Source organism: Delphinapterus leucas, chromosome 10 (assembly GCF_059928025.1).
Source record: "Delphinapterus leucas isolate spDelLeu-1000000601 "Yukka" chromosome 10, BTC_Dleu_Yukka2, whole genome shotgun sequence".
NCBI lineage: Eukaryota > Metazoa > Chordata > Mammalia > Artiodactyla > Monodontidae > Delphinapterus > Delphinapterus leucas.
Genome location: NC_143138.1, coordinates 16,015,445 through 16,030,328, shown reverse-complemented (window position 1 = coordinate 16,030,328; position 14,884 = coordinate 16,015,445). Strand labels below are relative to the sequence as shown.

The following is a 14,884-nucleotide window of genomic DNA, read 5'->3' as shown; positions in this document are numbered from 1 at the left end:
CCCCAGAGCCAGTGAATTGCGGGCCCCGTGACTCATACTCACATCCACTGCACGTTGTTTTTAGACTTCTTCTTAATGAGGTGGATGCCTTCCAGTACATTGGTGATGTCATAAATCCTTCTCTTTTGCACCTTCAGCACCTCTGCTGCCTTGTTCAAATCCAAGACCCCATCAGGTGATTGGCTCAGTAGCTGAATGAACTTCTTGGTGAGCAGACCAAGTGATGTATCATACCGTGTTTTTTCTGAGGGAGATTTTGGAGCTTAAAGAAAAACAAAAGCCGAGCGGGTGGGGGGATAGGGGGAAAGGTAAAGAAATGAAGGGTTTCTTTGCAGTCAAGCAAGCCCCCATTCCCCCAGCTGCCCAGGTATTAGTGTTGGAAGCAAAGCTGTTGTCGCTGATGTTTGTGGTGAGTTATGGAAAGCTATGAAATTGCTTTATTAGAAAAGGAAGGGACAGTAAAAACTCCTGTTTGATTAAAGCGTTTTACTGTGAATTTCTCAGTAGTTTCTACTTTGGCTTACCCTACTCCCTGGGGTCTAGTGAAGTATCTCACACATAGTAGGTGCTCAAAAATGTCTGTTGAATGAATGAAAAAGTGCTGTAGCCTCATGGGATCAGCACATGTGGAGCCTAATTTGATGGGGTCCGGCTATGAATCTCTCCAGCGTTTGACGATGGGGCCCAGACAGACCCATCCTAACTGCCCTTTCATACTCCAGTGTCTCTGTGTGTATATAACTTGTTCACCAACTTTTCAAAGAATGTAGATGAAGAATACCTGGAAAGGTCGTTCAGTCCAGTCTCCCCATCCCTCTGGAATGAACTGTCCTCATTTAATATTGCATTTATTCTCTTACAGGTGCACAGGTCAAGGGTTTAACTGAGTACGACACACAATTTGTGGATTGCCTAATTCATACACTACGGGACAGGAGAGGACAAAGTCTAAATTAATTTAGCCTTTGCATTAAATGCCAAAGATGTAAAGGACTATTTAGCTATTTCCAACCTACTTTGCTTTCTCTCCCAAAAGAAACAACGATTGTGCTTGATGGAAATGGAAACTAGCTGCAATTTACTGGTTTCAATCAACCCTTACGCTGCCATACGCTGAACTCGAGATTTAGGCTGGCATAGACATCACCTACACCCAGCTAGCCCTGGTCCCTGAAGTAAGGTCCATGAAGGAAAGTTAAAGTTAGATTTGACTATGGAACAGTGCCAAAGAGCTTGTATTCTGAGTTGAAAAATGAAACTGCACACATCAAAAGAGGCCTCCCCTGCAGTCAGTATTCAGGTATCGGAGGGACTCTGTAAACCTCTCACTGGGTGTCTGCAGACATCATATTTATTTTTTGGATAGGCACAGGCAGAAATGAAAAAGAACCAAACATGCCAAAATTATCCACACCTTGGCATCCCTTCAGCCACAAGCTCTGAAAGTTGGGAGGCTCACACCCAAGACAGGAAGAGATCACGGAATCCTTACTTTTTGGACTATCTGGACTTCGGAGCGCAGCTCTTCCTTTGCCCTTGGGGGTTTTTAAACCATCTGAGAGGTACTGCTGACCGCTTTCTCCTAGCTCCAGCCTGCGCTTTGCCTGGAATGAGAGAGTACAGTTGTTGGTCGCTGGTCATGTGGACGATCACAAGTGAAGCCGAACGCCACAGGCTCGCGCCAGCCCCCGCTGGCCCCCTCCACTTCACTCAGGGTCTCGGTTCCCTCCAGCCGGGGCTCCGGCTCCGGAGGCGGAGCTCTCGCCACCTGGGCTCAGATGGACAAATCCAACCATCCTTCAGGGTTAGGCTCTGGAGTCACTTTGTTCATTTACTCATTGATTCAACAGACATGCCAGGCATGGGGCTGGAGACTAAGAATACTGCAGGCATCACGGGACTTAAATTCACTTTTCCCCAGCAAACCTCTGCTTCTGTCTCCATCTCTGACCTGGGTTGAACCCCCTTCCTTGTGCTCCCCAAACACTCTGTGTTTATTGGTATCATAACACTTGCTGGATGTAAGAGTTATTTTATTTATCTGTTTCTCATTTCCTTTAAGGCAGGGACTGCTTCCCATTTATCTTTGTATACGCAGGGCTTGGTACAGAGCCTGGGTTTCTGTAGGTATTCAGTCTCTCACACACACACACACACTCTCTCTCTCTCTCTCTCTCTATATATATATTCAATGAAAGAAAGGGTGATTGAATAGTAACACAACTGGTCACAGACTACAAATGCTCATTCATCAGAATAACAAACACCGCAAACACTCAATCCTGGGTTTCAACTAGGATTACTTTCCCCATTTGGTCATCAAACTGGGCAAACGAGAAGCTCTCACCCAAGTTTTTAATCTGATTTTTCATATAAAAATATGCACTTCATGTCTTTTATGTACTGGGCTCTGGGCGAAGGGAACAGAGGTAAGCAAGACAGATAAGAGTCCCTTGGTTCCTAGTGCGTAGAGTTCAGGAGAGAAGCCAGGTAATTATTAAATAAGTAACTGTTGAGTACTGACTGCATGAGTGTGAAGGGTGTTCAGACAGGGGTGGTACCAACTAGACACCCACATGACAATGTGCATTTAGGCTCATTTCAGGGCAGATGCTTCTAATGAGGAGATTCACAATTTCAAAATAACTCCCCATGACATAGAAACTGAAGTAACAACTTATCAGCTGAACGTGTCCTGTTCACAAGCCACAGGCAGCTCATCCGATCTGACACGTGCTGTCCGTGTAAAACACACACTGGATTTCAAAACTTAGCACGAAAAAGGCTGAAAGAGCTCATGAATAATTTTTATGTTGATTACATGTTAAAATGATGCTGTTTCGGCTTTATAAAATATTACTAAATAAGATGCTATTAAAGTTATCATTTCACCTCTTTCCGTATATATATACGGAAAATATATGTATCTTTTTACTACGTGGCTTGCATTTGTGGCACACATTACCTTCCTGCTGAGCAGTGCATCACCACTCCAAAGGCCTAGGAATGACGATTAGCAAATTAAATTTCTTAATTTCATCGTCTGCTCCCAAACACTCTTGTCAAATCCTTGTGTGGGCCTGTTGCTTTGGTTGGCCCAGGGAACATTCCTGCTTCATCAGGCAAAACTCCCTGCTTGTTCTTCGGGGAGCATCCCTTCCCTCTCACAGACTAAGAGTGGCCTGCTGCACACAGGTGACCCAGGCCGGGCTGGTCTTTATGCTCCATCCTCCCCCTCGCCCACAGTGATTGCAGTCCTTCTGGCACAGGACCAAAGCTGGGTGAACGAAGGCAACCCCAGGAATTTTTCTGGAACTACTGGTAGGAAGGGGTGCGCCTTCTTAGTAAGGTTGATATGCTGGTAGCAGGAAGCCACCTGGAAATGAGGCCTCCCCAGAGGAAAGCAGAGTGGAGAAACAGAGAGAAAGGGGTCTGAGGCCATCATTCAAAACTCTGGGTCAGGTCATGCAGTTGGCCTCCCCGAGACTTTTCAGTTACATCAGTTACATTAGCCAATAAAGTCTCCTTTTAGCTCAAAGCACTTTGAGTTGGGCTCCTGAAAGTGTGGGGAATATGTGACAACCTGTGGAAATGGCTGAGTCAAGACGGGCTCCAGTGAAATGGGGAGCTGGCATGCCTTGCTAATGACAAGGGGCCAGGTGTGTTGGTCACTTCTCTCCTGTGGCCTGCAGTAAATTACTACTGATAAGAGTCAAGCTTTGTAGAGGCTCACCTAAAAGTAGAGAAGGAGAAAACAGCTTTGCTTTGGAGGCTTTTTCTCAGTAGAAAGCAATCCAAGAAGATATACAGCTGTACTCTCTGCCCCTGCTAAAGTCCACAGAAGGAAGGCAAAATGGGAAAAGGGCTTGGGCCCCTGAGCTCCTGGCCCCTTAAGGCCTGCACTCTCCCTGCACCCTCAGTAAAGAACCACCCACTGGCCAGCAGCCTGGGGGCATGTCCTTTGTGCCTCCCCATGCTCAGCTACTGTTTCAAATTGCTTTGAGGTTAAGGCCTGTGGAAGCAGTGTGCTGTAGGCTGGGGAAATTCCAAGATCTGTTGCTAAGAAACTGCGATCTAACTTCAAGGACCAGAACTAGTCAGGTTGTGTGACTTTGGTAACCAAGCACCAAACCAAAGAGTTGACAAATCTCAATACTGGATAGAAAATCTACTACATTTGAAAGGCACCAGAGGAAGCAAAGGCCTATGAGACCTCAGTCTTTAAGTGAATCAATCCCTAAACCTATAAGACTCACGCCGAAAAGAAATGAGCTGTGAAAGAAAGGCAGCCCCAGAAAATCCTCCCAGAGAGTAGAAATCGGGGTGACCATCTTGGAGCCACAAGCAAGCCACATCTCCAACAAGTCTCCAAGTGCCTGCTATTCCTGTTGGGGGGGACATGACATGCTCCGGGAGGTGACCACCGTGTGTGATTTCCTCTTTTCCAAATGGATGTTTCTGTTGGGTTATCCTGTTACCTTTCCTCCACTGCTGAGTGAGTGGGGACTAAACTGGAACACATAGTACTTGTAGGTCCTAGATCTGACGATGGGCACTGTAACTGGACTTCCTTTTGGGGAAGTGCTATGATGAAGCAGCATTACCTTGATGCTTACCTTAGCGAGTTCGCGCACACATGCTTGTTAAAACAAACAAGAAGCCAGAAGGGAGGATTTAAACAGGGCAGGTAGGTACACCCCCTTGCCCTGGACAGAGCACCAGCGCAGATAAAGATCTCCTCTTGGAATTCAAATTTTCTGCTGTTCTTTGTTGGCTCCTGAAGATATGTGTAATCCCCTGGTGTCATTTTTCCTCCGCCTGAAGAATGTCCTACAGCATTTATTTTAGTGTATGTCTGCTGGTGACAAATAATCTTAGTTTTATTTTTTCTGAAAACATTTCATCTTCATCTGTGAAGGATATTTTCAATGGATACAGAATTCTGGGTTGACTTTTTTTTTCCTGTCAGCACTTTCTAGAGAATGTTCCATGTACACTTAAAACTAATAATAATATTGTAAGTCAAACACAATAAAAAAATCAAATCAAAAAAAAAAATCTCCTCTCGGTCATCTCAATTTTTGTTTGCTTTTAGTGTGAACGTCTTGCTGAACGGAGCGCTGTCCTGTTTATAAACAGACCTTCATATTACATGGCCCCTACCAGTAAAGCAACTAATATATCTGGTGCTTAACAGGAGGCCCAGCCATTTGGTCCTAAGCAGGAGTAAAGGCCGAACATGAGTGATGCTATATAGATCACCCACAGGGCATCTGCCTGAGCTATTATCAAGGGTGGCTTTTACTAGAAAGGAAGTATGTGCTAACTATAGGACCTCAGCCCCAACTATGACAACATGCCTCTGCAAGGAACAGTTGCACTGTTACGCATTTCAGAAAATGTACGTATGAAAACATTAGGAGTAACTGTCAGGCAGCCAAGCAGTGGGCCGAGGGGAACATCCATGGTTTCCGTCTACCTGGCATTTGTTGCCCTAATTTTTCATTTGGGGAACTTCTCCACAGTTCTTAGTTCAGGTGGTTTCTCTTGAAAACAAAAGGCCTGACACTGTTCAACATCTTAGGCTGGCCCTTACTATCTAGGTTACAGAGGTGAGCACCTTAATCTGGGCCCACCAGTCAGTGTAGTCCAGTCAGCTGGCGAATGTGACTGGTTTACGGGTGGTTTACCCATGACCAAAGCAGGATGAATCACTCAATGATGGGATTTTTGTTGGAAAGTACAGGGTTCTTTTCACTGGGAGTTATCAGGCTGGTAGGATGTAAGCCCGGAGCTACCTGGGAACTGAGCCCACAGAGAAGAAAGCAGAGTTAAGAGCTAGAGAGAGACTGCGTCCCAGTGCCTTCAAGGGAGGTACGAGATCTTACCAGTCCCAAAGACAGATCTACTAGACTTTCATTTGTGTGAGGTGAAGAATTCCCTTTTTTGGTAGGAGAAAACTGTTAGATTACTACCACTTGCAACCAAGAGTCCTAGATATAGGCTTTTAGTATGAACCATAATGCAGTCAACATTTGAGTGCTTACAATAGGTCATACGCCAGGTTAATTGCTTTCCACTTGACTGTGTTATCTTATTTTTACAACAACCCCATAAGATAGCTGTTATTATTATTTCCTATTTTACAGGAGAAAATGGAGGTTTAGAGCTCTTAAATAACTTTTCCAAGATCCCCACAGCCAGTAAACAAGCCTACTCCAAAGTCCGTGCTTATAACCACTCCATAAAATGATTGTGAAAGACTGCCATATAAAAATAGTTGAAAAGTTATATTAAATTGATACCATCTTACTTTATGATCAACTTAAGTTTTATTTTATTCATAATTTTAAAAAAATCCTTTCCTTTACATAAAATGCACATGGTAATTCAAACAGCACAGATGGATATACATGGGTAGCAAACTTTTCTCCCAGGGACTTCCCTGGTGGCGCAGTGGTTAAGAATTCACCTGCCAATGCAGGGGACATGGGTTCGATCCCTGGTCCAGGAAGATCCCACATGCCGCAGAGCAACTAAGCCCGTGCGCCACAACTACCGAGCCTGTGCTCTAGAGCCCGCGAGCCACAACTACTGAGTCCCCGTGCCACAGCTACTGAAGCCCACAGGCCTAGAGTCCGTGCTCTGCAACTAGAGAAGCCACCGCAATGAGAAGCTCGCGCACCACAACGAAGAGTAGCCCCCCATCTCTGCAACTAGAGAAAGCCCGTAAGCAGCAACGAAGACCCAGCGCAGCCAAAAATAAATAAAATAAATAAATAACATAAAAATAAAAAACCAGACTGTGTGTTTCATAACCATTAAAAAAAAAAAAACTTTCTCCCACTCTTTTTAAAATTTTTATTGGAGTATAGTTGATTTACAATGTGTCTTTCTCCCATTCATGATCCCCAGTTCCTTTCCTCAAAGGCAAGCACTACTAAGTTACTTAGATATCCTTTTAGATGGTCTAGGTAAATACAAGTATATATATATACAGTTTTATACCACCACACCTTATAAAATGTTTTTTACACAGATGGTAGCAAACCGCACTCTATTCATAGCATGTCTCAGTTGGGTCCCTATCCGTGCACACAGAATGACCTTGTTCTTTAGAGCTTCATAATACTGTATTCATTAATATACCATGATTTGTTTACTTAGCCAGACACCTACTAATGGACACTCAACGCTCCTCTGCTATAACCACTTTCCCAATAAATATTCATGACGGCACTGTGGGGTAGGCATTCCTATACCCATCTTGCACTGAGGCAGAGAAGTTAAGGATTTACCTGAAGTCTCAGTTAATAAGTCACAGATACCAGGATTGAACCCAGGTCTGTTCAAATAATTTGTCAGTGACCACGACTTCCCTGGACTGATTGAGATGTCCCTCCTTTGCTGCCATAGCAATTTCTTGGCTGCTGGGGCATGATTTCACCATCATAACACATATATACTCCAGGTTTCTGCACTGGACCTGAGTGCAATCTCAGGTCTTAAGTAATTTAGTTTCCCCAGAGCCTTACATATGGCATGCACTCAGTCAAATTGACTTATTTATTTTGAATGAACCAAGGAATAAATTCCCGAAGTCTCTTGGCAGGTAAATCACAAAGCTCCAACATTACCAACCTGTAAAGGGGATACTTAAATATATATATATATATTTACACACGCTGGAGATTAATCTACATGTTTGGAAAGATTTTCAAGAAATATAAAGGGGGAAAAATTAAGGCTGCAGAAGGCTATGTATAATATGATCTCATGGGGGGGTAAAAAAACTATAAAACTATATAGATCTCAATATGAAATTTTCCATGTATCCATGAGGAAAAAGGTCTGGAAAGATCCACATCAAATGTTAATGGAGATTATCTCTGAGAAGTAAAATTAAATATGAGGTAATGATTTCATGTTTATAGCTGTGTAATATTTGGTTGGGTTTTACAAAGTGATATGTCTATATACATATTAAATTTATATCTTTCAAACTAACACTTCCACTTTTTGGAATACATTCTGAGAACATTTATGTTGCTTCTAGGGTTTGTCTATTAAAAACAGCACAGCCAGTTTCTTGAATATTTATACTTTTCTACTTATGTCCAACATAAATGCCCAATCTCAGAAGAAAAATTCAGTTAAGTTATTGTACATTTATATAATGGAATGTTATGCAATTAATAATGATGTACTTCTATATATGTAAGTCTTTTTTAAAAAAGTGTGAATAGTAAAATTTTATTTCTGTGGGGAAACTATATGCATAGAAAGAAAGTCAGTCAGGATATATAACAAACAGTTTAAGAGTATTAATCTTTGGGTGGTAGGATTATGGTGACTTTATTTCTTCTTCTTAACTTTTAATATTACTAAATCACTTTAAAGTGAGTGTGGGTTTCTTGCATAACAAGAAAAACAAAAATCTTTTCCATTTGGAGTTCAACAAAAGAGGTCTGGTGGTTTATACCCATTCAATGTGTACAGATATGGGTTCAAAACATAAATGGGGTATGCTACCAGAATGCGCATCCTATTTTCACGGTGGGAAAGAAAGTGGTGCTCTTATCTGCCATTCAACTGAGTCACAGGAAAAAATTAAATCAAGAAAAAGGCATGCTGGCTGTAGGTTAACAAATTGTGAACACTAAAATAAACTCCCTTTACCCCAGTTAATAGATCTGGGCAAGGGAAAGAACTAGATATACGATACATTTTGTCTCAAAGCCAAGGGTGAGACAGGGTATTTTGAACAGAGGAAGAAGGGAAATAGAGGAAAATGGAGATTAAATCAGTAGCATGAGGACCAGATTAAATACAATACTGAAATAACCCAAAGGAGGGGACCTCCAGCTTGAGACTAGACCACAGTTGAGACCCACTTGGATTCTGGCCATTAGGTCAGTGGCTTAGGGCATGAGGATTTTAAGAAAAGAATACTTAGTTTCCAGCTGTGACTATATATTAACTCAATCTGGTTAACCATTTAAAAAGGGAGTGGGACTTAGGGGCCTTAAGCAGGCTGTCCAAGCACAACCAGAAGCACGGAGACTTGGAAGGGCCCCAGTTTGGAGGTGCTGGTGGCAGGGAGGGGGGCTCTGGTGCAGAGGATAAAGAAAGGGCCAAATCATGGTCCCTTACATGCCAGGCGAATAACCACACTCCCAGCATCAACCTTTCATTGATATAAGGTTACCTAAGATGAAGAGCTCTGAGGTCTCCTCTGGAGTTGCTATTGTTGTTGTTTTCCCCCCAGCAATAGGTAAGTTCAGAACCTATCAAGAGCAGCGTCTCTATGAGCTGTTAGGTGGGGAGCTTAATCAGAAACCAATATATCTCAGAGAACTGATGAACTGAAGAGCACGCCGGAAGCTCAGACGGAGGTAACCGGGCACCAGGAGTAGCTAGTATGCATTTTATCTTGGTGGAGATTTCCCCTTACATTCCACATCCCAGCCACCAGCAGTTGGTGGGCTGAATATTCTCTCCTTTCTCAGAGGTGTCCCTCTCCACGCCTGCCCCACTGTCCCAGCCAGATCCCCCCATCATTTCTCACTGGATTACTAGAACGGATCCCAAACTTGACCATTTTTCTCCTTTTGATTTTTAAACTACAGATCTAGGTGTTTTTAACTTCACTCTAACTTGTATTTGTGGACTGGTTGGGGAATCTAACCACATACATATGAATGTTTCTAAAGGAAAAGGAATCTCAAACTGATGTCTAACTTTGGAATAGAAGCCATTTACTTATGAACTGGTGACTGCCTTCCTTTTTATATCACTTAAAAAAATAATTTAAAAATAAATAGATGCACATGATTTTTTTAAAAATCCACGAGTTCAGGGATCTACCTCGCCAAGGGAACACATTTTACTATTTTTCCTGGAGGTCACCTCCCTATTTCTAAGTAAAATAAGCTTACACAGACATTTCTAGTTATTATGAAGACTTCCTTCAATGATAAGACAGCCACCTTTCTTCCACCCTTTCTCCCAATAGTGACATCAGTATTTTTGTTTAAATTAAAAGCCAGTGCTGTGCATTTTGACTATATAAATATTGTTCCCTCAGAGTCAAACAGGATACTGAGAATGCGTTTCCTTTTTGTAAAGTTCGTTTGTTTTCTTTGGAGTTCCCGATTGTCTTTCCCGCTTGTTGGCACCATCTGCCTTCACCACATCTTCAACTTTTTCCAACTCGCCATCATATCAGATATTCTATCAAGTCCCCACTTTTTCTCCCTGAAGCTCTTGGACCTCCTGCTGTCTAGACCCTGCACGGTTCTCCAGGTCATTGCATCGCTGTCATTCTGCAGTTTTCCCTCACCACATACAGTGTTGAAGCCTGAGGTGGACATTTGTCATTTTATTTGACTGCCCAGCCTCTGAACCTTCCCTGCCCTCCTGTGGGTTAGGAAATTCCCCACTTTGTCAGTCTTGATGGAAGGCACAGCCACCTTCTTACCGTTGGTCCCAGGGCAGGCCACCCCAAAATATGCCTCAATAACACAATGATTATTTTGAATTAAATTTGAGAAACAGCTGGAAAAAAAAAACAAAATACTTTGACTCCCCGTCCCCCATGAAAGTGGGAAATAAATCTCCCATGTGAAGGTATAAAAAGCATCCTTATCACCGGAATTAGGGAATTCAAGGCTAAGGGAGCCGTATAAACAAACTTTGTTACTTCTTCATTAGTCTGCTACCCCAAGTACAAGCCCCTTGGTTTTGTTAAATCTTCACAAATAATTGTTTCTTCGTCTAAAAATGATATATAAACAGTCTGCTTTGGTCACTTTGGGGGTCCCATTTCTCTGAGACGTCTGTGCCTATGAATTATTGGTTTTTTTCCCTCCTCTGTTAATCTGTCTTGTGTCAATTTAATCATCAGACTAGCCAAAAGAACTCAGGAGGGGTGGGGGAAGAATTCCCCCCTCTTGAATCAACCACAGAAATTGAAGACCCCCAATCCTCTCTCCCAGCTTCCCTGGAACCTGGGCTAGGGCTACCTAGGCTGGGACAGGCAGTCACACCCACCCTAGATTTGGAGTCTGGAGTTGCTCCTGCAAAACAGCAGACCGGAGGTGATGGCTGTGGTTGGATGTCTTAGCTGTGGTTCTGGCTAGGGATACTTCCTTGTTCCTGCCTGTTTGCCAAGCCTAGCTCTCTAATCTTCCTGACAATTCAGCGAGTTATCCAATATCCTTTCAATAAACATCTTTTCTGCTTCAGTTGGCCAGGGTTGTGTTCAATTGCTTGCAACAGAGTCAGTTCCCTGATCCCACTGTTAATCCATTGTTTTCCTGGAACATATCCGAACAGTAGTATGGAAGAGAAAATTTGAGCCCTTATACGTCTGAAATGCGTATTTCACCCTCACATTTGATAGTCTGTCTAAGAATTTAAGGCTGAACATCTGTCGCCCTCAGAACTCTGAAGGCACTGCTCCTGGGGTTTTGATATCCAGTGTTGATGATGAGAAACCTGCAGCCGCAGATTCTCATTCCTTTGAAGCTATTCGATTTTTAACCTCCCTGAAAGCTTCCAGGCCTGTCTTAACATTTATTGTAAAATTTCATAACACGTATTCAGGTGTGCATCGTTTTCTCACTCACTGCGTGAGGAAATCATGGGCTTCTAGAAACTACGTGCTTGGCCTTCAGCTGTGAGAAACATGTATGTTGTAAACCATTCCCTCTCATTGTCTTGGTCTAAGCTTTCTGGAATTCCTATTCCTCTTGGATTGATCCTCTAAAGCTTTTATTTTCTATTTTCCATGTCTTTTTTGTTGTTGTTCTACTTACTGACATCAAATTTACTTACTTGCTTACATCAAATTTAGCTTTTACTTGACTTAAAAAAAAATGGCAAACTAGATTTTTAGTTTCCAAGAACATTTGTTTTGCTCCCTGATCAACCTATTTTTATAGCATCTTGTTTTATGAATAGCATAGCCTCTCCAACACCACTAATTATTTCTTTTAAAGTCTTCTTTTGTTTCCTGTTTCATTTGTTTTCTTCATAGTCATAACTACCTACCCCCCCTCCAAAAAAAAAAATCTTGGTCTCACTCTATAGTGTAGTCTTTTCTCAAATGTCTCACCAAGCTTTGTGTCTTTAAGACACATATTTGAGAATAAAACAGTACAGTGACAACTGGGAGCTGTATGATTCAAGTTGGGGTGATGCCTTTAAGTGCCAGAATGGAGCCAATCAATTTATTTTGAGATTTCTCAAAAAATTATTTGTCTGGGGAAAACTCTTCTGGTTTCTGGACGTTAATTCTGCATGAAGACCTTGATGAGAATCCCCTTTTATCTCTGGTTTTGTCACACGAGCTTCTGTGACTCTCCAGAGCCGACCGATACCCTCTTTGGTCATGGCTTCCTCTGTTCTACTTAATGATCGCCGCTCCTCTACCAGTTCTCTGTGTTCCAGAGATCTGTTGGATTATCTTGGCCACGAAAAGCCCCCCTTTCATTTTCTTTTATTTCTTAAATTAATTTTTATTGGAGTATAGTTGCTTTACAATGTTGTGTTAGTTTCTACTGTACAGCAAAGTGAATCAGCTATACATATACATATATCCCCTCTTTTTTGGATTTCCTTCCCATTTAGGTCACCACAGATCATTGAGTAGAGTTCTCTGTGCTATACAGTAGGTTCTCATTAGTTGCCCCCCTCTTATTTTCAATGACTAAAAAAATTGTTCACTATTGGTTTCACAGAGTTTCAAGAGAAAGAAGATAAATACGTGTGACAATCTGCCTTTCTGAACCGTAAGTGTCCCTCTATGTGTTTAATTCTCATTCATCAGCAAGTGGTATTGATGGGTCTCTAAGTATAAGGCACTGTGCCTGGCACTTTGTATCAGTAAATGAACTCAAATAATAGAGGCAATTGTTTCTTTTGCAAATGCTGAAGCCCTAATATCTTTCCTACCTAAGTCTCTACCCCAACAATTAGATGTTGATCTTAAAAAGCCAAGACCTCTGAAAACCTTTTACAGATTAATTCTCTATCTATCTATCTATTTTTACCAAACTAAAAGGGTAAGAAGCTTAAGAGAAAGGCCTGATTAATAAATTACATAGACCTAACGTTACTCAGATGAAATAAGAAAAAATGAGTAACACTTTTAATAATAAGAAACACTATGATGACCCTTTTTATCTGTGAGTCATAGAGGTCTCTAAATCAGAGTGGGCAAAAGGTTTTTATCCCCCATGCAATGCTTAAGCTTTATTATTTCCTTCATTATTCCCTTCGAAGTCTGAATTTTCTATGCTTTTACAGAAAAATAAACGGCAGGGAAAATGGTGCAATTAAATCGCTAACTTAAAAGACAGTTTTACATTTATTCATATGTTCATAATGTGTTCTTCTGTAATTTAAATGATTGCTAGCCTTAAATATGTAGCTATTGTCCATAAAATGGAATTTAAGAATTCTTCTCTTCAGACATCTGAATTTCCAATTTGGAGGTTGGCAAAAGTATTTAAAATATATTCAGGGATGGGCAGTTAGGAAGCTTAGGCTCTCATTCTGCTGCTCAGATGTCTCCCTGCAATAGTGTACTTGAATCTCCCACTCGAGTACTATTTAATCTCTACATTCCTCTTCAATTCCTAGTTTTGGTCTTAAGATTTTACCTCACTTCAACAGCAATGCAATAAACCAGGAAGCTGGCAAACGTTTTCTGTAAAAGAACAGGTAGTAAATATTTTAGACCTTGTGGGACACAGCTCTGTTGTAGCCTCTCAACTCTGCTATTGTCACAAGAAAGGAGCCAGAACCCACACATGAATGGGTTTGGCTGTATTCCAATAAAACTTTATTTAAAAACAGGCAGTGGACAAGATATGGCCCGCAGGCCACAGTTTGTGGACTCATGGGATAAATCATTATCCTCTTAAAATTTTTCATTATGTTTTATCAAAGGACATCTATGTTGCTCATACCAAACACTAAAATTTTATGAAGTGAGAAAGCCAATCATCTTTTGGGTTAATGAAATTACATCTCTGTCATGCTTTGTGTTATATGTGAGTACTTGAAACAAGTAATAAAAATAAAAGCAAATTTGAGCTATCCATCTGAATAGTTGGACCTAATACCATCCATGGAAAACAATGGTAATTAAACCCACGAAGATACTCCTTTTTATGTCCTCAACCATTCATCACTAAAAAGATAGTTTATGTGTGCAATAAAGGGCTATAAATAAATTCTTACTATGGGTTTGACAGATCAATTTTAGAGAGTATTAATTCAATTGCTTCATAACTAGCACCAATAAAATCTGTCCGTAAACTCTCTCCCACTGAGTTACTGTTAACACATGAGGGTAACTGTTCTGAATCTAAACTGGTTGAGTTCACAGAAGCTTACTTCAGAGCGCAGCTGCTAAAATGGCTTGCAGCACAGCAGCTGGTACCTTAAATCTCAGAAAAAGAGCATGTGTTTATCACTCAGGCTCCAAAGGACAGGGCACTTGGCTCTGGAGGACACAGTTTCACAAACTATCTCCTGGTCCAGGAGCATGATAAATGGACTTCAAGAAGTAAGAATGGTTTTGGAAGACTTATGACCCTAAGAACCAATTGAAGAACTCCCTCTTAAAGTAGTAAAATATTACTTTTAGAAATACAAAGAACAGGGTTTCCCTGGTGGCGCAGCGGTTGAGAGTCCGCCTGCCCATCAGGGGACACGGGTTCGTGCCCCAGTCCGGGAAGATCCCACATGCCGTGGAGTGGCTAGGCCCATGAGCCATGGCCGCTGAGGCTGCGCATCCAGAGCCTGTGCTCCACAACGGGAGAGGCCACAACAGTGAGAGGCCCGCATACCGGGAAAAAAAAAAAAAAAAAAA

The 14,884-nt window shown here is 41.8% G+C and overlaps 1 protein-coding gene across 3 annotated transcripts in view; it reads right to left on the bottom strand.

The window, feature by feature from the left end:
* The window catches only part of E2F3 (E2F transcription factor 3), an 80,305-nt gene that overhangs the window by 10,722 nt on the left and 54,699 nt on the right, over window positions 1–14,884 (bottom strand). For 2 of the 3 annotated variants that reach the window (XR_004022487.2, XM_030760397.2), the window contains exons 2-3: window positions 1,493–1,604; window positions 43–262 (exon numbers count right to left, since the gene is read on the bottom strand). Coding sequence is in view for 2 of the 3 variants with exons in the window: in XM_030760397.2 (XP_030616257.2) it covers window positions 43–262; window positions 1,493–1,604 (332 nt within the window). In the remaining variant the exon portion in view is untranslated. The remainder of the gene's footprint in view (window positions 1–42; window positions 263–1,492; window positions 1,605–14,884) is intronic. The other variant, XM_022586760.3, reaches the window with a different exon arrangement.